Source organism: Strigops habroptila, chromosome 23, assembly GCF_004027225.2.
Source record: "Strigops habroptila isolate Jane chromosome 23, bStrHab1.2.pri, whole genome shotgun sequence".
In the NCBI taxonomy this organism is placed as follows: Eukaryota; Metazoa; Chordata; class Aves; order Psittaciformes; family Psittacidae; genus Strigops; species Strigops habroptila.
Genome location: NC_044299.2, coordinates 1,172,349 through 1,197,115, shown reverse-complemented (window position 1 = coordinate 1,197,115; position 24,767 = coordinate 1,172,349). Strand labels below are relative to the sequence as shown.

The 24,767-nt window shown below is 48.6% G+C and overlaps 3 protein-coding genes across 3 annotated transcripts in view; all 3 read right to left on the bottom strand.

Moving 5' to 3' along the window:
- Positions 1 to 522: 522 nt before the first annotated feature.
- On the bottom strand, positions 523 to 2,826 carry HOXC4 (homeobox C4). Its single transcript, XM_030510682.1, has 2 exons — positions 2,260 to 2,826; positions 523 to 1,706 (listed from the first exon to the last, which is right to left on the bottom strand). The coding sequence occupies exons 1-2, from the start codon at positions 2,801 to 2,803 to the stop codon at positions 1,351 to 1,353; spliced, it is 900 nt and encodes a 299-aa protein (XP_030366542.1). The 5' UTR covers positions 2,804 to 2,826; the 3' UTR covers positions 523 to 1,350.
- A 1,330-nt stretch (positions 2,827 to 4,156) lies between these two features.
- On the bottom strand, positions 4,157 to 24,416 carry HOXC5 (homeobox C5). The gene is made up of 3 exons (XM_030510690.1): positions 21,075 to 24,416; positions 20,093 to 20,307; positions 4,157 to 4,331 (listed from the first exon to the last, which is right to left on the bottom strand). Exons 1-2 carry the CDS (start codon positions 21,526 to 21,528, stop codon positions 20,093 to 20,095), a joined length of 669 nt encoding a protein of 222 aa, XP_030366550.1. The 5' UTR covers positions 21,529 to 24,416; the 3' UTR covers positions 4,157 to 4,331.
- The window catches only part of HOXC10 (homeobox C10), a 68,624-nt gene continuing 48,013 nt past the window's right edge, over positions 4,157 to 24,767 (bottom strand). The window contains exon 3 of the mRNA XM_030510681.1: positions 4,157 to 4,331. The gene's annotated coding sequence lies outside the window, so the exon portion shown is untranslated. The remainder of the gene's footprint in view (positions 4,332 to 24,767) is intronic.

Here is a 24,767-nt window from a genome sequence, read left to right as displayed (position 1 = left end):
CCGGGCAAAATTCAATGTGACCTCTTGGCTTGGATGAGTCGACGCGAGTGCGCCACGACAGCAGGAGAAATAGTAATAGTAATAATAGTAATAGTAGTAATAATAATAATAATAATAATAATGGCAATAATAAAACTACAAAAACACCACAAGAAAAAGTTCAAAGAGGACCTAAAACCAGCCAATTTTCTGCGGGGTGGAAAGAAAATACAGAGGCAAGCCTGGAAGCTCCCCCCAACACACAGCCCTTGCCTGAAAACCCCCAATTTCTCCTTTTTTACCCCCATTTTTTCCAGGTTGGGAAGGTCTGAGATTTAGAAGTCAGTGGCCACGTCGTGATGTCATAAAAAATCTGGAGCTGAGAGTTATCTTTAGGTTTGCTTAAACTTAACTTAAGCAGTAACTGGTGCACATGGGATCCATTGCACATTGTCCCAGCATTTTATTATCCTTATTATTATGATTTTGGGGCGGGTTTGCGGGGGGAGATGTGGGGATAAAATAAGTCACCAGACATAAAAGTAAAACTAATTCACACTGACTGGTTTATTGAACACTGGGACTTCCACATACACACTAAAACTCTTTATTGCAAGTTTACATTGATCAGGTAAAATCAGTCCAAAAAACACAAATAACCACGACAAAAATAAAACCCTCGCTACTGACTTTTTAAAACCTTCTTCTGCTTTGATTTCTTTAAATATGCCACTCGTTCTCTCTCACACTCCCCTTTTTCTTCTCAATTTCTCAGCAAAGCCTCGTCCCCCCTCGTGTGCTGCTTCGTAGCTTTTTGTTTACCCTTTTTTTCCCCCTTTCTAGTGATTTTAAAGCTTTTTCCCCCTCCCCACCTTGCTACAAAAGAACTTCCTTCGCTCATTGTGCATTTGTAATGCAGAGAGAGAGGGGGGAGAAATACCTACATTTCCCTTTTGTTTTGTTGTTGGTTTGTCTGGTTTTGGCGTTCAATATTCCCATCATTTCTCCATTTCAATTCAGCCAACAGAAGATTCCCCTTTTCCTTCCCCCCCACCCTCCAGCTCCCTCCCCATCCCCCAGCTCTTCAAAAATAAATAAAACCCTGAAATGGCGTAAAAAAAACCCCGCAGGTACAGACACCTGGCCTCATGCTATCTGACATGCACCTAAAGCCCGTGGTCTTGGGGGGGGGACCCGTTGGTTTTTATACGCACAGGAAAAAATAATAATAATAATTATAATTATTATAAGAAAAGAACTACGAGGGGAAAAGGGGAGGGGGGGGGAGAAGGGAAAGAACCAAAATATATATATATATATATTAGATTCTATAAATAATCCAGAGTCATTTGTGTGCGGGTCTGGGGGTGTTTATAACCTGGTGATATCCTCCGTGCGCGGGTCCTGCGCGGCGGCGGAGGGCAGCTCCTCGCCCGCGGCCGTGTTCGCCGGGGCGCTGGGGGCGGTCGAGGCGGTGGCAGGCGCTGCCGTTGCTGCCCGTACTTTGGTGTTCGGCAGCCTGTGGTCTTTTTTCCATTTCATCCTCCTGTTCTGAAACCAGATTTTGATCTGCCGCTCGGAGAGGCAAAGCGAATGGGCGATCTCGATGCGCCGCCGCCGGGTCAGGTACCTGTTATAGTGAAACTCCTTCTCCAGCTCCAAAACCTGCTGCCTGGTGTAGGCTGTCCTGGATCTCTTGGGTTCGCCTCCATTGTAATTGGGATTCACTGGAAAGGAGGGGAAGGAAAACAAAAAGAAAAAAAAAAAAAAAGAAAGGAAAGGAGAAAAAAAAATACAAAAAAAAAAAGGGGGGAAAAATACAACAAAAAAATAAAAAACACACAAGGAAAATCAGCGTGGATGGAGAGAGGGGACTGGAGGAGCCGGGGGGGGGAGGGAAAAAAAACAAAAGTAATAGGCTAAATAGGTAATAAAGAACTTTGGGCAGCTCAAGAGTTTCTATTCTAATAGGAAGGGGTTTCCCTGGCTCAAAAGACTGAATTATTTATGCACCCCTTACAAAGCTTTCGGAGTTTCACACATACATAACAGAACGAGCCACATGGCTAAGGCTGCCCACAGTAGCTCGGCTATAAAATTTATGGTGGGTGTAATTACCCATTCGGAGTCGTAAATCCAGTTCAATTGTGCTAACCCAAAGACTCTCATGGAAGGGAAGGAAATAAAAAAAAGAGGAAGAGAGTGAGAGAGGCGAGAGGGAGCGAGCATGGTGTGAAAATAAGAGCGGAGAGACAGAAGAGGAAAATAAAAGTTGCATACCAGTACTGACGTGGATTTTTTTCATCCAGGGATAGACTATGGGCTGTTTGGAAGCTGTGCTGGTGGGATGCTCGGGGTTTGGCTGGCTGCAGGCTGGAGGGGCTGGGGAAGGAGTGGTGGAGGAGGAGGAGGACAGGGCAGCTTGCTCGCAGAGCTGCTGCGCTTTCTCTGAGAGGTGCTGCCCTCCTGGAGCTGGCCCGGGTCCCCTTTGGAGCGTGGCCGGGTTCCCGGGTGCCTGGAGCCCCCCGCAGCCGAAGGGCCGGTCGGGGAAGGAGGGTCGCGGTACCGGGTACAGCTCCGGGTGGTGCTGGTAGCTGGGCTCCCTGCCCCGGCTATAATACTCCGGACTGTGGTCTGGGATGTAATTATTTTGCGAATATTCCTCGCATGGAGGAAATTTCGGATCGATGTAGTTAGAGTCCATCAAATAAGAGCTCATGATCATTAATTTCTGGAGTGGAAAATAATTTTTCTCGCTTTGTCGTTTTTCTGCTCCATAAAGCCCTCCTACTAGCTGGCGACCCCGTAAAGTTACTTTCACCATGTGACAGCCGCGGCCAATCACACCCGCCAGCCCAGGCCCCGGATTAGGAACCAAAAGCTCCTGCAAAATGCACCCAAATTGGGGGGCGGTGGGGGGGGAAAAGGGACCGTGGGAGTGGGTGCGCGGGGAGATGCGCACCAGTGCGAGAGACCCAGGGTCTGCGCCGTCACCGCGCCTCTGGGCGGCTGGGGGGGGTACACGCCACAGGGGAGCCCCCCCCTGGGGATGGGGGTGTGTATGTGTAAGGGTGAGGGGGAGTGTGTAAGAGGGAGTGTATAAGGGTTAGTGTGTAAGGGCGAGTGTGTAAGGGGGTAAATGGGGGTGCTGGGGGGGCACCGGGCATCCCCCCGCCATCTGAGCTGGGAACAATGAGCTCCCCCCCCAATCCTCCCACCCTCGGTGTGAGTGTGTACATGGGAGAGTGCACCCCCACCCCCGAGCTGCACTGACCCTTCAGACCCCACAGACTCTCTCCCCAGTAGCTCCCATCTCCCCCCCAAGACTGGGGAGGGGGAAGGGCAGGTTGGGGACAGAGCCAGGGGGTCCCCCCCGCAGCCCAGCCCCCCCATCCCGGAGGTGAGAGGGTTAAACACCATCAGCATCTATTTGGGGGGTAGGGGGGCGTTACCTGGAATGTAGAGGCAGGTTTGCTGCCCTAAACCACAGCCGGGGCTTTTGCCCCCCCGTCTCCCTGCCTACAACCAGCGGTACAGGCAGGGCGAGGCTGGGGCTCCCCCCTCATAGACAACGAGGACACCCCTTCTGCTCCCCAAAATACCCCTGCTTTGCTTAGCCCCGGCCTTAAAGCAAAGCAGGAGGGGTGGGGGGGTTTATGTCTTGGGGGGGGGGGGCAACACCCTCCTTCTTCCTCACCCTGGGTGCTGTAGGTGAGACACCCATGGGGTGGCACGTCCAGGCGTGTGTAGCACCCCAGGCCGCTTGACCCTTGATTTGAGCATTGACTTCCCCCTGCTCGAGCTCTGGGGGGTGTGTATATATATATTTATATATAAAATTATATACATACACACAGAAATCCATATATATACGCACTATATAGCTGTACATATCTGATTTGGGGTTAAAGCTAGAGGGACACATTAAAAATGGCTCCCACCTCCCCAGCGCAGGTCGGGGAGCTGCAAATGGATGTCACCACTTTGGGAGGGTTTTCAGCTGCCTCAATTAAAGCTTTCCTTCTGATTTTTTTATCTCCATCTCGCCCTAAAGAGAGGGGCAGAGGAGGGAGGTGGGGTATTCCCTCCTTGTGCTTGATAACAATTATAGTTGAAAATCATAGCTTGCAGGGCATTGCCATATTTTACTTGATAACAATAAAAGTGACACATAAAGTTAACTGTTTATGTTTTATTTATTAGACTAAATGTGCCAGCGGTGTCGAAGGCTTTTGGCTGGTTGTTACAGCTTTTTATGGGGTTGTAAAACGCCATAAATCAGTCACCGCGAAATGGTCGGGGCTCTTTGTGCTCTTGGCTGAGAGTTGTGTTTGCGGTGGCTGCTGCTTCTTCTGGAGAGGAAAAGTAATAATGGGAGTTTATTTTGATTATTATCAGCCCCCCCCAGTCGTTTGCCTTTTTCCTTTTCCCCCCTTTTTTCCCCCTTTATTTTTCCTCCCCCCTTCTCTTTTCTATTATTATTATTATTACTATTATTATTATTACTATTATTATTATTAAGCCCTGGCAAAGATCAAACCCCGCGTTCACACTTTGTATCAACCCCCCTTTAGCAAATGCCATCAGGAGGATTTAATTAGGAGCGCCGCAATTAAGAGGAAAGCAGAACTTTCCAAGGCTCTGGCATCGCCCATATATTCCCCTAGAGACGAATTTGTGACTGGGAGACGCTCACACAAATTCGAGTCTACAGGGTACATATAGGCGACGGGGAGGGTTTTGGGGGGGCTGACCCCCCCCTGGACACCAGCTCCACATCCCTGGGGGGACCCTGTGTGGGGTTTTGGGCTTTATTTGGCCTTTTTAAGGCTTTTTTGGGGGGTGAGGTTTATTGAGGGGGGGATTTGCAAGGCTTGGCTAATTGCTGGCCCCATTCACCGGCAGAGCCTGCTCCTTCCTAAAGTTGTAAATCCCGGTTTTACCTATAGAACCGCCTATATATCCACCTATATAAAGTCAAATCCTTCCTCTTCCCACTGAGGTTTTGGGATAGGGAGTGAAGGAGGATGGGAACTGATTGGGGCAAAAAAACCTTCATGCTTAGAAATGTATTCCGGAACCCAAAACATTGATTTAAATATATCCAATAAATTCCTTTTCTCCAGCTATACTTCATTCTGCCCGAACACCTCAGACTCATGCAGGGCTTTGACATTTATAGTTCAGCCTGATGCAACAACTTTATTCCAAGGCTGAGGGAATATTGAATAAAGATGGAGAGTTAATAAAGTAATTTTTACCTACGCACATCCTTCCTTCTCCCCCCCCCACGTCTGAATATATGGTTTTCAATAAGCACCAGCAGAATAAATAAATATCCACAGGTAGTTCTCTTAAAGCTATGCTGGATGTTTAAAAAAATATATATATAATAATAATAAAAAAGGGAAATAAAGCACGAAACAAACGGGCACCAATCAAAGCATTGAATAATTCCAGGCGTGAAGGTCACAAACGGGGCGGCTCTGGACTCTGTCGCTTTCTTAAGGGGGGGAAACTCAACTTTATACCCCCCCCTTTGCACCCCCCGATTCCCACCTAAATATATCTATTTTTAAGGACTGGCTTCTCCATCCGCTCTTCCTGTGGTTGGTTTTTAGGGAGGTGCCCCCGGTTTTCTTACAAGTGCATTAAAACAAACAAAACCCCCTAAAAATAAATCCGGAGGATTTCTTATAAATGCATCCAAGAAAATTCCTATTTTCCTCTTTTTTATTGCTTGTGCCTTAATATTTCCCCCCTCCCCTTTGCTTTTTAACAGGAGTTTGGAGCGGTGCCTCTTGTTGAAGTGGTTGGATTTTGTATTTATTTAACACACTTCCCCCCCTCCCCTTTTTCTTTTTCGCTGTAAAATAAGTCTGCAGGGACGTGTGAAGAATAGTTGTACAAGAATCTGGCTCTTTTGTCTATAAAGCAGCCCTCCCACCGCTCTCCATCCCTCGTCCCCCCACCACCGTGGCGAGAAACACTTTGGGGAGGGACAAAACCCAGCGAAACGCAGCACCTCGGCAGCGAAAAAAACAGCAAAAAAAGCCAGAAAAATTGGGGGGAAAAATTAAAAATGACTCATATCGGGCTTTATTTCCTTTTCCTACCTAGGCTGAGGGTGGGAAATAGAGAGCTGGTTACTGTCGCGGGGGGATTTTGAAGTACAAAGCGCCTTTTTGACAGTACTGAAGAAAAATCAGGATGCATTGTCTCTCCGGATTCATTGTGCTGGCTATTACCATACTGACCGTTTGGTAACCTGTACCGCGGCCCATTAGCAATCTGTGCTCTCCAGCAAAAAATGAAGTACCTATCTACTGGGGGTTTGTTATCCCGTGTTTCATAAGAATAGGGAAAGAGAAGGGGAAAAGCTCGCCGAGGGTGAACTCTGCTTCCTTGGGATGCAGGAGGTGGGGATCAATTTGGGAGCGGAGTTTTATTCCGAGCTTGGTTTAAGGTGATTGTCAGTGGTAAGAGAACTAAAATAAACCCTACGTATATATTTATTATTTAAACAGTTGCGTTCTCCCTACCACAATCAGCGCCAGATAATGAATGAAATCCCCATTTTTCCTCCCAACTCGAAAGCAGCGAGTGCAAAGAAGACCTTTTCCTTTTTGTCCCTTCCGAACGCAAACAGACAAGGTCTAATCCATGCAAAGGAATATGCAAATGTTTAATTGATTTTTTTTCTGCCCCCTTAAATCTGTTGTCAGTAAAAGTAATGAATCGACCTCAAACGATTTTAATAAGCAAAGCCTGTCACCCAAACTCCTGGCCTTCCCATTTTTCTTTGGAGCCTCTTTGCTCTCAACCAAACTAATAACGTAAATATTTATCCCTTCATTTTAACGCCTTAAAGATGAATCCCTCCGATTTGCGACAGAACTCCACCAAATATCAACTAAAATATGCAAACCAGGTTCTCCCTCCCCCCCTCTTTTTTTTTTCCCCCTCTTAGGCCCCCCCACCCCCCCCCCCCCGGAATTCAATTTTCTTCAAATCTCGTTGAAAGTGGCTTTTTAAAAAGTGGGCGCATTTTAATATTGGTTAGACAGCGTGACCTGAATTTCACCTCAACTGTTTGACTTGATCCAATAGGTCACTGCCAAGGAGTTATTGATGGGGGAACTCCATTGAAATTTCTCTCCTCACAAATGGCCTTTAGATCTTCTAGCGAGTTCAATAACTAGTTATAATGTAGAAGGGGAAAAATGAAGCCCAGAGGCAAACTAATTTGATGTTTCATTTTTATGCTGGAGAAATTGTTGGTTTTTGTTCCTCTCACCTCCCGCTCGGCCCCTCTCGGCCTCTTCGCCAAGGAGAGGGGAGCCAAAAAATAAAGAGAAGCGGGTTTGAGCGAAGCCCCCTCCGCTCCGAGGCTTCTCTGGGCTACAAATAGCCCAGATTTTAGTCCTAATTTAATTGGCACTGGCGCTTCAGCCCGAGAACTCCTCGGGACTCGGTGGAGCAGGAGCCCAGCAAGAGTGAAACTTGCTGCTTGGTAGGAAACACACCTTTTTTTCTCCTTTTTTTCCCCTTTTAAATCTTTTTTTATTATTATCATTATTTTTTCTTTTTCTTTTTTTTTTTCGTTTCTTTTTTCTTGGTTTTCTTCGGTTTTCTATATCTTTTCTTTTTCCTTTTTCTCCTTTTTCTTTTTTCCTTTCCCACCCCCCCCCCCCCCCCTTATCTCAGAAAGGTATTGTTTAAATCAAATACTCCAGTAACCAAGTGACACCTCTCCCCTCTCCAGCTCCTCCTGCGGTTTAGCAGGACCCCGCAGCTCTGCTCCCCAGCAAACACACCCCCCCAGAACACTGACACCCTGCTCCCCTTTTATTGCTTAGGTCTCCCCAGTTCATGTGACCACATCTGGACTCTTCCCTGGTTTGTTGGCCTTAGGGAGGGTTTTTTCCCTTTTTCTTCCTCAAATCCATTATATTTTAGGCGTAAAATCTTTATTTTTAACTCGGGAGGGGGTTATTGGAGTGGGGGGGTTCTGAGAGGCAGAGGAGGACCCAGCTGGAGGGTGCTTTTAAGTGATATATATACAGGAGCTAAGATTTCTCCTTGACTTTTCATAGACAAAGACGACTTTACACTGACCCACCGGGTAATTGCTGAACCCTGGGTTAAGTTGAAAAGAAAACATTGGGCTTGTATTGGGGAAAGGGCGTGTTTTGGGGAGGGAGGGGGGGAGAGAAAGTGAAAGTTAGAGGAGAAAGTGTCCAGGGGCTGCAAAGGGCCCATTAGCAGATCTATAGATGTTATTGTATGGGGTGGAAACATATACAAACTTGAGCCCTCTTGTTGGAGAGAGCTTCTGCTTTCAGCCGTACTTACTGCTCTCACCCCGTGGAAATCTTCCTTCGGGATGACAATATTAACAATTAACATCATCATCCCCCCCCCGTCAGACCCTTCCCCCAGAACCCCTTCTGGTTGTAAATCCATTCCTGGACTCCATAATCCTGAGTGAGCCCTTCTAGATGGCTTAGGCCGGGAGAAGGGGATGGGAAAAGTTCCTTTGTAGGAACGGAGAATTAAAATTAAGTGGTGTTTCCACAAAAAAGAGTTAATCCAGCCCCAACTGGGGGAGGTTATGGGGGGGAATTGGAGGAAAGAGAAGCCCTGGCCCGCCGTTGCTGCAGAAGGAACATGGCAGAAGCGGCTCAGCATTCACTCGTAGGGATTCAGAGCCGCGGGCCTGGCTCCAGAGTGGGGTGGAAGGGGATAAACCAAGGGAATACTCCCCTTTTTCGGTGCATTTTGAGTCCTCCCAAGTGAGGACTAAGCCCAGGTTTTACCAGACTGGGCTCAGTCCTTTTTAACACTCTTTGCAATTAAAAATCAGTCCTGCATGTGCTGCCTCCGGAGACGCGACGCAGCACTTTTTTGGCAAAAAGGAGCCTAAAACCACACAGAAAATACTCTTTTTTGGGGTTTTTTCCCCCCTCCTCGATGTTCAGATGAGCAAAAACCACACCCGAAACATCCAGTTCCCGTGGGTGCACCTCGGATCAACACCCTTGCACGTCCCTTCCTCTGGATGTAGGGCAATGAAAAGTGGGGTAAAGAGGGATGGAGAAGGGGGTGACACGCGTGAGGAGGGGGAGTAAGAGAGGGGTCCTGCCCCTATGGGGCCTGGCAGCATCACATGGAGGGCAGATTCCAACCTTGCAGCAGATGTGGAAGGGACGGGATGAAGGGCAGGATGATTTAAAGTCCCAGTTTTACCGCCTCTCTGGCCGTGTTTTAAACTCTCCCGCTGTGTAAACACGCTCTTCAAACCCGACACGACCCAGATGGGCGCAGCTCCGCGCCCATGGGCGCAATACAGCCCTGACAGCAGCGGGGCAGGGGAATGGGGCTTTATCCAGGGATAATTCTGCTCCCGAGGAGGGGAAAGAGGAATGGGGAGGGATGTCCCCTCCGCACCCGCAACCTGGCAAACCCCTTCGCCGAGTCATCACACAATAATAATCATAATAATAATAATAATAATAATAATAATAATAATAATAATAATGATCCAGGAAGGCGCCGCGGACACCTTGGAGCCCGGGGGACCCTTGTTAAGGTGGGAAACATGGGATTTAACGCTTGGAAAAGATGCTTCCCGCTCTCTTTAATGTTTATTTATATTTTTTCTTTCACCAGGGTACTTTCAGTTTAATCTTTCGCAGTGCAATAAACTATTATCTTAGTTAATCCCCAAGGTGAATCCATCAAAACCTTTTAATAAAAACGTTTCGTGGCTTCCGCGGGGGCTTCCAGCAACAGGAGCTGGGGAAGGGAGAGCCCCGAGGTGGGTTTTTAGGGGGTATCCCTAAAAATTCCTGCTAGGAAAATGGGGGGAGAAGGGTCCCCCCCCTTCCTCGGAGGGGTTATTAGGATTCTGGAGGCATGGGGAGCTGCGGGAGCCATCACTCACGGCCCCGGGAGCAAAGGGAGCCGGTCTGGAACAAGAGGAGCCGTGGGGATGATATAGAGAAGGAGGCCGGCAGCATCAATCCCGACCTGATAAGAAATCGGCTGCTTCCCTGAAGAAAAAAAGAAAAGAAAAAGAAAAGAATGGAAAAAGGGGGGAGCGAAGTAGGTTTTTTTAAGAAATGGGGAAAGGAAAAAAAGAAAGAAGGAAAAAAAAGGGGGGAAAAAAGGAAAAAAATCACAGCCCGCCAGCCTGGGCCATAGAGGTCTGGGGAGGAAAATCGCCTTTTCCCAACGTTAAAGGTGCCCCCGATCCTTTAGATTTGCTGGGGAAACTGGGAAAGGTGAGCTGATTTAGAGGGGGGGGCGGAAAAAGAGGGAAAGGGCAAAGCCCAAAGGGTACGGTGAGGGTCGCTGCAAGGAGCAGCCTGGCGAGAGCTTGTGCAAACCGCAGCTCTCGCCCAAAATCCTTCTTTGAAGTCCCAGATCTGACTTGAAACATCGCGCTCGGGGCTTAAGTGAAGGATGAGGCGTTCGTGCCGCCCGCTGAAAGCTTCCCATAAAACACAGGTTGGTTCATACTCCGCTTCCTCCTCTCCCGCCCCATGACCCAGCCGAGGTTTTAGAGCTTCTTATTTCGCCACAATATTACAGAGAATTAATTTCGACAAGAGCCAGGTACCGGAGAGGAGCGGACGCAGATGTCAGGTGTCAGCTTGAGTCTGCAGGTAAGTATTTCCCCCTTTTCCCAAGGCTTTATCAAGGAGGAAAGGAAAGGAAAGGAAAGGAAAGGAAAGGAAAGGAAAGGAAAGGAAAGGAAAGGAAAGGAAAGGAAAGGAAAGGAAAGGAAAGGAAAATAGGAAAGGTAAGGAAAACAGCAGGTAAAAGGGATTTTTGTTTGGACGGACACAAGCCCACGCACTCAATTGCTCCCCCCATTCCAAATCCCACCTATGAGCTCCAGAGGGAGAAGAACCCCACCAAGAGGGAAAGGGGGAGAGGGGATACTTAGCCCCGAGAAACCCCTCAGGGCTCCCCCAAAATCTCTCTCAGCACCCGGGGTGGCTCTTTTTTGGGGGGGGGGGGATTTGATTAAATCCCAAATTGGGGGATATTTGGGGAAAGTAGAGTGTTCTGCTGGACGCTGGATCCCAGTGAAGGGTGTAGAGGGGGAAAAGGTGAGTACCAGGGGTGGAAACAAGAGCTACGTCCTTCTTAATTACAGTAACTCATCAAGCTCAGCCTGCAAACCCTTAATGAGGGCTCTAACAGAGGGATGACCCCCCCTTCCCCAAAGGAGAGGAGGGATTGAGCTTTGCAGAGGCTGTATCCCCCCTCAAAAGCTGTGCCCCCCCCAATGCTGTGTCTCCCTAAAGCTATGCCCCTCTAAAGCTGTGCCCCCCCAATCTTTGGCCCTCTCTAAAGCTGAGCCCCCCTTTAGGGGGCTGTGGTCCCTCCAAGCTGTGGTCCCCCCCAGGCCCATACCGAGGACGAATCTGCTGGAGGGTCGGGGGTTTAGGGGGGACTGGTGTCAGAAAGGCCTTAAAAAATAACACCAGGGTTCGGGAAATGGGGAGGAATCGGGGGGCTCCAGTGGGGAACCTTCTGTTTGAGGGGGGAAGCAGAGTTTGGGGGGGCGAGGCGGGATGGGGGATGAGAGGAAGAAGAGGGAAGGAAGGAATGAAGGAAAGGAAGGAAGGAAAAGGAAGGAAGGAAAAGGAAGGAAGGAAGGAAGGAAGGAATAGGAAGGAAGGAAGGAAAAGGAAGGAAGGAAGGAAGGAAAAGGAAGGAAAAGCAGAAGAAAAGGTGGAATAAATGAACTCAGGGATTGAGGTGTACTCGCCAAGCCGCCGAGTCTGGCAGCAGGGACCTCCCCGGCTCTGTGTTGCTGAAGTTTGGGGGTCTGGCGGATGGGGGTGTCCCTATTCTCCCCTAGCAGATCTCCCCTGTCCCCTGCCACCCCTAGTGCACGTTGGGGGAGATGGGAAGTGCCTTGAAACCAAAATAATTTCTATTAAAATCAAACCCAACCTCAGCCTCACATGCTGCTGGCTCCTCCGAGTCATGTTTATTTATTTTTCCTAAGCCTACAGGAAATAAAATGTCATTTTTCCAAGAGGGAAGAGCAGCCCCCTCTCCTTTCCCAAACTAACTCCAGCAAACTCAACTTCTGCCCCGGCTGTGAATAAATACCGGAGGTCAACAGTAGCGGCTCTCCCTTCCCTGGTGATTATTTTACTGCTGAGAGGGAATCAGAGGAATCTGCTAAGTGCCAAGAAAACATTTAAATATCTTCGTGTCTGTTTATATAAGTGTGTGTGTCTGTGTGCAGCACCCCCAGCCCCTCCCGGACCGCACATCCATACATCCATACCCATCCACACACATCCAGGCACAGCATCCCGGTATGGGGAATATCCATATGCACACAGCCACAGCCCAAGGAGGAAGAAAAGGTCGAATAAATTCTATCTAGGCGGAAATAAATCGGGGTTTATTTAATTCCTGGTCAAACCGTGTCGCTTTGACTGTAAAGAGGAGGGAAGAGTTGGGATAAGGAGATAGTAGAGGATGTGTCCAGAGGGAAAGTGATTGGGGTGTTTGTTTTCTTTCTTCCTAAAAGCAGGGAAGGTAGATGGGGAGGGTGGATATTCCCAGTTCCTGTTGGGAAAAGGGGTCGCGTCTGCCAGGGAAGAGAAAAATCGCAAATCAAGGGGGGCGAAAAAAAAAAGGGAGGGGAACAAAACAGAAATCGATAACTCGGGATTCAACTCTTGACCGGGAAAACCCAGATCAAAACATCATTTGATAGCAACGCGCTCGGAGGAGTGGATAATAAATCAATAAAATCAATCCATCAATAGGATCTGCAGGGACAGGCGGGCTGCTGGGGGCGGCCGGGGGAAAATGGAAGGTGATGGGCAGAAACTCTCTTCCCCACCTCGGGCAGAAGACAAAAAACCCCCAGATGTTGGGATGGAAACATCGGGTTGCACCTATTCCAGCCGGATTTCCTCTGTTCGCCATCCAATAATCCATTTTTTCCCAGCACCCAGCTGCATGCGAGGAAATTCTATTCCCCAGAGTCATTCTCTGGACTTTATTATTTGTTTCTCCCGTCCAATTATGCACAAAATGATTTTTCCTGTTACAAAGAGCGGTTTCTTATCAACGCTGTATTGTTTTAATCCCGTCATTCACACAACAGAGGACTGGGGACGGATGTTACAGATATTCCCGGTCGCACATAGAAACGCGAGCAGCCTCTACGTTCAAATTAAATTATACCTGAGCGAAAACCCCGAAATATCCGGAAGAAAAGGCTCCAACCCGGCATTTATTTTTCATGCCCCAACATCCATCACCGGGAGGAAGAGGTCGGAAAGGAAAGACAAAGCCGAGTTTCTCATCGGACGCGAAGAACTTTCTTCTTTCTCCCCAAATCTGGGGTGACCCCCCCCTTGTTTCTCTCACTACCAGCCTCGACACACGTAGGAGAGCACCCCCTTCACCCCCAGCCAGCTCTTGGGGTCCCCCCAAATCCTATCTTTCCTTTGGATGCTTCCAGGTTTTGAGCGACTTTGGGTTATCCCAAAGCACGTTATTTAAACGAGGACTTTCCGTGGGATTTGGGGTGACGGGGTGATAGGATCCAGAGGTTCCAGGGGGTTCCCCCAAACCTCTGCATGTTCCCAGCTCCTCAGGCTTGAAGCTGCCCAATTTTTTTGCACCTTTTCCCATTATTAACGACCGTAATAAATGGAATAATTCTAATTTTTAGCATTTTCCCTTTTTCCAAGCCCGCGGGACCTGCAGAATCCCAGGAGGGACAGCGAGAAGAGGATACTGAGACCCCAGGAACCCCAAAAGAGCCCTGAACTGGGGACAGTGGCTTCGTCCTACCGTCATGGGGACATCTCGCTGCTCGGTGGAGGGATGTGAATAAAATACTGATTATTTCTGACCATATAGGGCCCTATAGAGCCCTATAGATCCCCATCGTTCTATAGGGCTTATGTAGATGGATCAGCCGGGGGGGGAGGGGGGGCGGGGAGCACATTCCCAATGGGATTGAGGGGAAAAATTAATCTCCATCTCCATGATGGAGACTAAAACACGACCCCAAAATAGGCCCCAGGCCCTGGTGCCAGAAGTGGAGTGCTAAACGGGACAGTAAGGGCTGGAGGGGGGGTGTCACAAGGTCTCTGCAGAACAGCAGCTTCCCCCCCCCCCCCCCAAATAGCTGACACCCACCCTCTGACCACAGCAAGACTCTCTGGGACAGTGGGCTGCTCCCCTTGGGAGGGCTCGGACCCCCAGGACACCCCCAAGTGAGGGTCCCTGAATAAGGCACTTGGAGAAGAGGTTTAAAATCCCCTCCCCGGGCACACCAAAAGGGCCACAGGTCCCAAGGGGCTGCCTCAGGGCTGCTCCCTGCTTTTGGTGGGGGGATTGAGCCCCCCAGGGCTCTGAAGCGGAAAAGATTTGGGGGTCTCCAAGTATTTCACCATGTCCCTGTCCCTTACTCCGTCCTATACCCAAAGGTTGTGCCTGCACAGTGGGGCACAGCTCCCCAAGCACCCCAAGGTGGGGAGCAGCAGTCCCTGGGGTGCAAAATGGGGGTCAGCCCTCACTGCAAGGGGGTCCCCATCCCTGCAAAGAAGCTGCTGGGAGAGGCTTAGCACCCACAGAGCCCCCTCAGCACCCACAAGGGTGTTTGCACACACGGATGTGTGGATGTTTATATATGTGCAAGGCCTTGTATGAGCACATGCACTTGTGAGTACATGTGTGTGCATTTACATGCATGTTTGTGTGCACATGTGTGTGCATTTGCATGCCTGTGCACATGTGTTCATGCCTATACAGGTGCATTTGCATGCTGGCCTGTGTGCACACACATGTGCACACATACATGGGTGTGCTTGTGCATGGATGCGTATGCATGTGCATTCCAGAGTGGAAATCCCTCCAGACAATTCGTGTCACAGTGGGAATCTGCAGCGTCTGCTCCCTGTGCTGCCCCCCCAAAATACAACTCGTGTGTCCCCCCTCCATGCATCCCCCCTAAATGCCAGGGTTGGGATAACACGAAGACAAGGCCTTGGGGAAGGGGGGGTCACAAAGCTGAGCATCCCTCCCCCCCTAGGAGAACAATAGAGGCCCGGCCATTGTCTGGATGGGATGACGAGGGGGTGCCCCATTGTTTACAGTGGGACCCCCACCTCAAGGGGGGCACCCTGGGGTGGGAGCCAGAGAATGAGGCCACCCCTGCTATTGCTCCCCTCAACCCGGGTTCCTTGGGGAGATCTGATCCCAAAGGCCCTCCCGGGATACGAGGGGGTGTCCCAGCACCCCAAGGGGTCCCTGGAGGGGCTTCCCAGCTCCAACTGCCCCATAGACCAGCGAGATGCCCCTTTCCCACTCGTGACCCCAACTTGTGACACCCCCCACTTCACCACCACTCCCCTTAAGGCGAAGGGGGGGATCCACCTACTTCACAGACCCTCTTCCCCCCATCGTGGGGTCCCCCCATGAGTGTCGTTCGGTCCCGCACGGAGCCCCTATCTCCCCACTCACCTGCCTGCCCCCCCGCGCCTCCCCTCTCCATGGATCATTTCTATGCCCCCCTCCCTTTATTTATTTAATTTATTCCTTTTCTTTTCCTTTCTTCCCTTTGCAAAGCCCAAACACAAATAACTCTCCCCCAGAAAAACCCCACCCCAACAAACAACTCAGGAATGAAACTTAGGGATGTGCCCAGCCTACCCTCAGGCTGTATCCTGGGGTCGGGGGGGCCGGCAGATGGGGATGAGGGGGTTACCAGCCAAACCAGTAATATATAGACTTTCCTTGGCCTTATCTCCTCTCCAGCAGCCCTGAGGATGCGAGGAGAAGGGGGGGGAGCGGAGATTCCTGGAGGATAAGATCCTCGCCTGAAGCATTCCCTTTCGGAAAACTCACATTCCAGCTCGCACACAACCCCCTCAGGCCCCCCCCCCCCCCCTTTTCCCACGCAAAAAGGGGATTTCAAAAAGGTTTCGCGCTTCCTAAGAGGGGTTGAAAAATGGAAATCACTAAAATAGGTGGGAAAAAAGGGAATAAAAGGAGAGTTAGGAAGAAGCAAACTTACGGGGGAGGTGCTGCTCCGGCCGCTGCGCTCCGCACTAAGCGCCTTGTCCCACTGTCCCAGCATTAAACAGCTCTAGCAGCTGCGATGGTGGACAGTTAAGATTATATATGATGTAAATATATTGTGGGTTTGTCAGCTCCCCCAAACCATAAAACTTAGTTTAATGACATCACGTGCTCCCTGAGAGCCATTCAGGGCTTTTGCTTAGGGCCATCCACATAAATAACCTTCAAAAGTTTTAAACTACTAAATTCACATAGAAGCCATGAGTATTTCTGCTAATGTTCTGATGTTCTCGGTGAAACTAAATGAGCTTTGCTTTTCTCTATAAAAAAAAACTATCCAAAAAAAGGAAAACAAAATAATATCTTGGATTTTTATATATATATATACAGGAACTTTGGTTTGTTTGTTGTTTTTGGGCCATTTTAAGTTCTCACGGGGTTGACACGGATGACGGGGCAAGGTAAGTCCTTTTCTATTTCCTTCTTGAGTCTTTGGGAAGGGATTGAGCAGCCGAGAGGGGAAATCAAAAGGCAAATCCCAGCCAGCACCAGCAACAACATCCACCAAACACCCAGCACTCCCCAGAAAAATGCCCCTTAGAGAACAGGGGGGGTGAGGGGCTCAGAGACCCCCCCTGACCCCTCTCTCCCCCCTCCCCGGGGCAGGAGAAGCCCATAATTAATCATAAGTAGCTGCACTCCGCTCCGCAGTGTGGAAAAGTGAAAGTTTGAGATTTAAAGTGGGGATTTGGGGTGTGTTATGGTGTTGTTTTGGGGTTTTTCCCCCTGCTCTGGCAGATAAAACACGCGTGGTCTGGAGCTGGTTAACCCTTGCCTTGACAACCCCAAGCTGCCTTGACAGCTTCCCGGTGAAAAAGGCGAAGGAAAAAGGTGTTAGAGTGCGAAATGTAATCAGAATAAAAAATAATAACCCAGAGACGCTGCAATAATCCCGGGGAGAGCGAGGGGAAGACGTTGCTTAAGAGAAAATTGAACGGAATAACGAGCAATTACCAGCACACGCCAAGAGGGTTTTGTGCCTGAACAACCAGTCAAGGGAATTACACAGCGTGGGGAAAAAAATAAAACCCGGAATATAGATAATAATAATAAAAAGAAGAGATGATTGGGATAGTTCCCCAGCCCTGCCAGCCCCTTGAAATCACGCCAGGCCCTCCACGAGTGGGTAACCACTCGTGTACAGGCAGTAGATAAACATGCAAGGGGAACCTTGCTTGCTTTTGCAGTATTTCACCCCAAACCGACGGGGAAATGACAGTTGAGAAGGGAAAAAAAATGAGCAAAAAAAGAGGATTTTTTGCCCACTGCCTGTTAAGAGACACTCAAATGAAATATCTTTACAGCTCGCAACTCGCCAAACAACCAGACCCCCAACAACCCACGAATAACAACCAGCAAATAATAAGGATTAAATGAAGCCCCCGGAGCTGGGAGGGGTGCCCCACTTGAGCACGCTGTGCTAATTGTACCCCTAAAAGCCCCCGAGCCGCTGCTGGGAGCAGAAAACTTTTGTTTTGGAGGTTCAGGAAATTGTTCCATTGTTTCCCGTGTGTAAAGGAAATCCTATAAAGTTTTATGGAGCTTATTGGCTTCTCCCGGCGTTTGTTTTCGCCTGTAAATAGCTGCGAGACACGGGAGGAGCCACCCCGCATGTCTGGGAAAAAGAATATATAGGTTGAGCTCTATGCAAATCCAGCCCGTAGACGCACCTCTCGGTACACGAGTGGGTTTGGAGGGGGTCCCCCCAACCCTCTTCCTCCTCCTCCTCCTCCTTTAGACCCTCCACGATGTTTTTTTTGTGTTTTGGGTTGGTTTTTTTCCTCAGCCCCGCGCCTCTGCCATATGGCTGCAGGTATGGAGGAGTCCATATGGACCCAAGTGTTAGCTCCCGGGATGTATGGATACCCTATGGAAGCGTGTTTCCATCCCAGAGGTAGAGCCCATGTGTTCTGCATTAGGCCCCGCCACCTTAGCGGAGACAGAAAATAATAGATACGTATCTATATTAATATATAAATATAAACTAAGATATCTTTCTAAAATTACATATAAAAATATATAAATAGTATCTAAAATAATATATAATGCTATATTAAAATAAAATATCATGTATATTAAATAATATAATATGTGTATACCTTAAAAAGCAGTATAGATATATTTAAAAGCCAAGAACTGAGGTGCAGCCCCTCTTCTCCCCCTGCAGCCTCCTTGAGGGCTGCTCCCTTGGAGATGAGTGGAGTCAGCAGGGCCTGGCGCCATCACCCAATAGAGACCCCCATCCCAGTCACCTCCAGTCAGGCACTGGGACCTCCTCCCCACATTCAGGTGCGGCCCAACCCGCAGCTGGTGGGAGATTTGGGGAGCAAAAATCATTTTATCAGAAGTATTGGGGAGAAGAGAGAGGGGGAGGGGAGAGAAACAGGGAGAGAAGGTCATTTTAATCCGATATTCCGATTAAAATGCCATCTGCCACGAGAGGAGCCCAGCCTGGAATGGGAAGCCTGAGCTAAATAAAGGAAGATAGACAAGTCCGAGCTGGGACAGGGAGCAGCTCACCTTCCTCAGGGCCCAGCCAGCACTTAATCACTGGATTAAAGCCCCTTTTTTCCCCTTTTCCCATGCTCTGGGAAATAGGAAAAGCAGCACGTACCTTTTCCAGGATGGGGGGAGAAGGATGCTCTAAGCTAAAGCATCCCTTCCCCCTCCCTGAAACCTGCTTTTCTTTTAAAGAAATAAATGATAACATTTTAAAATCAATACTTTGCCCAAGTAGCAGAGGAGCCGAAAGCTGCCCCAAGGCAGGGGAAGGAGCACAGAAATATCTGCCCAACTTCTGGAGTATTCACCGTTTATTCCATATGACCAAAATAGAAGTTTCATCGCCCTTTCGCAGACGAAACGACAACTCATAAATATACCGAGTACACCATTGGGGAGGGTCAGAAAGAAAAGAAGTTCCTGCGATGGACTGCATTTAGACAGAGATGTACAAATTCGGGTTCGCCTTGGGTGGGATTGGTTTTTTGTTTAATATAGAGCTTAGCATTTAGCAAATCCACATGAATTACGCAACAAATAAATACACAATAATATTAAGTCCAGAGGGTTGGCTTTTCCCTCCCCACCCCCGCACCCCCCATGCTGCATTTTCCTGTCCGGAGATTTCAGAGGATCCGCACAAATCGGTGCCCCCCCCCCCGCCTTTAACCCCCTCCTAAATCTATTCATTTCTTTTATATGCAAATAATAATAAAATGATGCCATCCGTGTCCCAGGGGAAGATCACACGCAGCCCCCGGCCCCTCTGCGGGGTTCAGAGGTGCATTTTAGGGGTTCCCAGCCTCAGCCTGGGGGCAATATTTCCCCTCCCGAGCAGAGAGCGGTAAAACGAGGGGCCAGAGCATCTTCCCTGCGCAATTCCAAGCAAAGTGACCAGCGGTGTCTTTCTCCCATCAGGGCGAGCGGAGAGCGAGGCTGGGACTTTACAAAACTCACCTGGTTTAGGGCTTTTTATCTCCCCCCTCCCTTATTTTCCTTTTTTTTTTCCATTTTTTACCAGCTCTTTTTCCATTTTACCTCTGAGTATCGCGGTTTTTAGAGCTGAGAGGACACCACCAGTGACCCCGCGGATTTCTCTTTAAGCTTTTTGGTTATTTTTTCCTTTTCTTGGCAATTTCCCCCCCAAAACAGCGCACAGGTTAGGACACTTAGTAACAACCTAAGGAGCGATACACTAAATCTTTGCATGAAGCGAACAGCGGGGTTGGAGTTTTTTCCCCCCCGATTTTTGCATACTAATAAGAGATCTCCTTTGTCTGAGGGATTTGTGAGGGTACGGACCAGAGTCCAACAGCAGCTCCCTCCCTCCCCACCCCAAAAATCAAAGTTTCCTCAAGGTAGCTTCCACCAGAAGTGATGGGAAAAGGCGGGGGGGGGGAAAAAAGCATCATCAAGGAAAAAGATTAATAAAATCAAAGCAGGGCACCCCCCCCATCTTCTGCAATCCCACCTAAAGAGCCTCTTTGCTTTTCAACTTGGAATCTTTCTTCCACTTCATCCTCCGGTTTTGAAACCAGATTTTGATTTGTCTCTCGTTCAGGCAGAGGTTGTTGGCGATCTCAATGCGCCTCCGCCGCGTCAGGTATCTGTTAAAATGAAATTCTTTCTCTAGTTCCAGAGTTTGGTAGCGGGTGTAGCTGGTTCGGGAGCGTTTACCATCCGTTTCTGAGGGGGGAAAAGAAATAAGAATAAAGGGCAGACACCGCATGGAAAACCAAAGCAATTCTGGATGGATTTTGAATTGTTTTATTATATTTTCTTTAAATGGTAAAACCGGGTTACAAATCTAGAAGATACAGAAGTTTGCTGTGGGCACGCAGGGAGTGAAGTAGCTTGAAATCCTTCATCCCCCAACACCTTCAGCCCCCCAAGTCTTCCCCTTCCCCCCCAAAGCCCAGATCAAACGCATGTAGATGAGCCAGAAGTGAACCTGTTTCCTCTCGGACAATAAGGAAGTGTACAAAGGAGGGAAATATCTTTTCTTGGGGATCTTGTCTTTTTATTCCCCCCCACTCTCGCAGCCCTGGGAAGGTGAAGGTGGGAAAACCTCTCCAGGCTTTCCCTCCACCTTCGCTTCTGGTGTCTCTTTTTTTAAAGCTCACCCTCAAAGAACATGTGTATTTCAAGTTATTTTTAACCCCCCCTTCCCAAAAAAAATGGAATATTGCCTTTTATACACGTTTTGTTTCTATGATCCAATTATGCTGTCATAAATTTGGGCGTATATAGCCTCTAAGCCTTTTAGTGGACAGTTTTACGAGCAATTGATGCCTTAGTCGTAAAATTTACGACCTCAGGTTTTTTATTATTTGCCCCGTATGGCCTATAAAAACCCAAGGCAAGAAAAAAAAAAAAAGGCAAAAAAAAAAAAAAAAGGGAGGGAAAAAAAAAAAAGATCCTGTGAAACAAAAATCAAGAAGTGAAAGTTTTACCATGGCTCATGTGTAGTTTGGTCATCCAGGGGTAGATTTGTGGAGGTTGGTGCTGCTGCAGTTGGGGTCCTCCTTGTTGTGCTGTTTGCACCGGCTCGGCTTTGATTTCACCCGAGCTCTTAGATCTCTCCTCCAGCGCCGGGTTAGCGCTCTTCTGGTTGTAAATCCCGGGATTTAGGGATGCTTGGTCGTCTCTGGCTAGAGGATGCCCTGAAGAACCCATGACCGTGCAAGAAGGTCGCTCGGGGTTAGCTCGGGGGGCTGCAGACATGTCCGAGCCCAGGGAGGCGGCAGCCCCGGCGGAGGGGAGGGCGATGCTCGGGTCCGAGCCGCTGCCGCGGTACCTGGGCGGCGGGACCCCCGGCACACTTCCATAATTTCCATAACTTTGCATGGCATAGGCAGGAACGGGGGGACTTTGCTTATAAAACGAATTGGCGACGTAAGAACTCATGGCGGAGGAGGGGAGGCAAAAAAAAAAAATAATAAAAAAGAGGGGGGGGAATTTGGGGAGGGGGATCTTTTCCCTCTTCTTTTCCTCTTTTTTTTCCTCTTTCTTTTCCTCCTTTTATATTTTTCTTCCTTTTTCTTCTTTTTTTCCTCTTTTCCCCTTCTTTTCCTCTCCTTTTTTCTCTTTTTTATCTTTTTTCCTTTTTCCTCCTTTTTTCCCCACTTTTTTCCTTTTTCTTCTCTTCCCCCTCTTTTCTCCTTCCCTTTTTTCCTATTTTTCCCCTCTCTTTTCTCTCTTTTTTCCTCCTTTTTCTAATCCTTTTTTCACTCCTTTTCCCCTTTTTCCTCCTCTTTTTTCTTTCTTTTTCCCCCTCTTTTTTCTCCTTTTTTTTTCCTCTTTTTTCTTTTTCCCCTTTTTTTTTTCTCTTCCCCCCCCTTTTTTTTTCCTCTTTTTTTTTCCAACCGCTTTGATTAGGGTGATTTGTGGCCCTTTGAAGTTCAGGGGTGGGGGGGCCGCGTTTTTTGTTCCTCCTAAAGTGCAGAATTTATAGTTGGGGGGATTCTTCTCTTCTTTTTTTTTCGCACCCCCCCCCCTTCTCTCCGCGCTGCCCAAATATGGGATATTTAAGTGGCGTCACGTGACGGCGCCGGCCACTCATCCATTTCTCGTGATGACCCCGGGGCGGGTTATCGATGGGCGCCCGCGGAAGGCGCCGGGGGTGCGCGGGGGAGCGCGGGTGGAGCGCGCCGCGGGACGGCGAGGCGGCAGCGGCACCTAGCGCTGCTCCGCGGCACCGCACCGCTCCGCGCCCCCCCGCGGAGGGAGGGAGGGAGGGTGGTTAGGGGGAGGAAGGTGGGGGGCAGCGCGCAGGCTGCCTCCGAGCTCCCTCCGCGCAACGCTCCGAGATTTTCAAACCCTTTTTAAAAAAACTGTGATTCCTGCGCGCGTTTTTGCGCGCTTCTTCCAGCTCGAAATAGCAGCTGCGCGCGTAAAGGAAAATAACCCCCCCTTTTTTTGTGCTTTCTTTTATTTTTTCCTTTCTTTTCGGTGGTGCAGCCAGGAGGGGAAGCAGCAGCAGCGCGTTCCCTCCGCAGCATCTTTAATTCCTTGGGTTTTTTAATGAATTTATTTTTCAACCGCTGGCTGGGTGGAAGGCAGCGCAATCCCCGCGCTGTTTGCCGAGGTTTTGGAGCACGGTGGCGGCCGGGGACGCTCCCGAGGGTTCTGCAGGGGCTGCTCCTTCGATGCGCCAAAGTTTACATTCCTGTTACCTTTCCCCCCCTTTTTTTGGGGCAATTTATTGCTGGCAGAAGCCTGGATCTTCCTTGTCTGCTGCTGCCTGGAGAAACCAGCCCTTCTCTTCAAAGGGCAAGGCGGAGGGGAAATAAATACCTTCAAATCTGAATTTCCAGCCCTCCTTTCTGCTGCGGAGCAGGGCGGGGGTTGGGGGGTGAAGGGAGGACGGGCCCCCCCAGCCCGCTCCGTGCTTTGCCCCGCGGACCTGAGTGCGGTTTCTTTCTATTCCGTCTCCATTCACCAGCCAGAGAATGCCTTGAATGAGCTGGGTGTTACATATCGCCTTCCTCCTTGCTATAGGCGCTGAATTATATACGTGTGGCTCTGGAGATATGTTTGAGTTTGCCTTTTTTTCCCATTTTTTGTCCTTTTTTTCCCATTTTTTGTCCTCTTTTTCTTTCATTCCAACTGGTTTACACCCAGGGAGCCTCCTGCTCCCTGCCCAGGTCGTTACCCTCTTGCAAAACGCTCTTGGCTGCTGCTCGTTGGTGCTGTTTGCTTGTTTTCTTCCCTTTTAAGAGACATTTTAGGGGGCTTTTTTTCCGTCTTTCCTGCGCCTTGCAAAAATCGCCTGCACATTCCAGGCTGGAGACGAGCAAAGGATGGGCTGAAAAACCTCCCCAGGCTGCTTTTTTTTTTTTTTTTTTTTTGTCTCCTTTCTTTCTTTCTTTCTCCTTTTTTATTTTTTTTCCTGGTTATGGCCATTTTAACACCAAATCCTGGTTGTTTCATTCAAAATATCTCGAAGGGAACTAAGTTGCTTCCAGGGAAATATCACCCCTGCCTAAGTGCTACCTACTGAACAGCCCAGTAAATATGAGAGCAGTGACAAAGAGGCGAGAAAAATGCAGATTTTTTTCATCCAGCCTTCGCAATGGTTTATCCGAGCCTGCGATCCACAGCAGCAGGGTTTGTTTCCCAGCATTATATCCACAATTTCCGTTCTCCTAAGGATGACTTTCTGGATAAAAGTGACTCCCCCCCCTCCCTGGAAAGGTTTATTGGGTCGAACTCAGCCGGGGGAGAGAGGGAGGGGGGGATGTGGGTCCTTCCTCAGAGCTGGGGGAATCTCAGCTGCGTAGAGCTCAAATTAAATCAAAATAATCATAATAAAAAGAAGCAGAACCTTTGACCTGGTGTTTGACTGAGGAGGGTGCAATAAGAAATATATACTGTTTTGAACTTTGGAAATCCATTTTTAATCATGAAGCGAGAGGTATGGCATAGATTCCTGATGCCACCGAACAATACAGTAACAAGACTAATTCAAGGAGACAAAGCAAAATGTAATTTTTTCCCCCTTTTTCTTTTTTTTCCTTTTTTTTTTTTTTTTTTTTTGAATACTCTTGAATGAGAGAGGGACGAAGGAGGGAGGAAAAAGAGAGAGGGAGCTGATGCTTTTTTTTCAGGAACAACACACAGAAGATAAGTGAACTTTCTAACAGGCTGTTATCAACACGCAAGGTTTCAACTGAAGCTCAGAGGCCATTCTATAAACTTTAAAAATAATATTCAGATTTTATTAAATACTCAACATAGTCCTCTGGACATGACCTTTATACATGAGGGTGTAACACAAGAATTGATTTTTTTTTTTTTTGTCTCTTTTATTATTTATTTATTTTTTCTTCCTTTCCTACCGCTATAGAACTCCATTCACTTTATACTGTGGAACATTACAGTGCTAAACATAAATATAAATACAGGTACCACAAACACAGTTAAAAATATTCACACAGAAACTGTCACAGTTTGTAGTATGCAGCGATGAGCCCAGGTATCTGCTTAAATACAAGGAGGATGCTCTTGGAAATGCGATATTTAGGTGGAAGGAGCTTTTCGCAGGGAAAATCTGATTTTTCACCAGGGGAGGAAGAGCTGCTCTGCCTGGGGGGAGGAGAAGCGACTGGGTAGGGGCCGACCCGGCACAGCGGAGGGTGGATGCC

What these genes read in the sequence shown, in the direction of transcription:
- HOXC4 (XM_030510682.1), bottom strand. Translation starts at nt 2,803, where the DNA reads ATGGTGAAAGTAACTTTACGGGGTCGCCAGCTAGTAGGAGGGCTTTAT. An exon ending in AAAAATCCACGTCAGTACTG is followed by an intron (nt 1,707 to 2,259) that starts GTATGCAACTTT and finishes CCTCCTTTCCAG; the next exon opens with TGAATCCCAATTACAATGGA.
- HOXC5 (XM_030510690.1), bottom strand. Translation starts at nt 21,528, where the DNA reads ATGAGTTCTTACGTCGCCAATTCGTTTTATAAGCAAAGTCCCCCCGTT. An exon ending in CAAACTACACATGAGCCATG is followed by an intron (nt 20,308 to 21,074) that starts GTAAAACTTTCA and finishes TTCCCCCCTCAG; the next exon opens with AAACGGATGGTAAACGCTCC.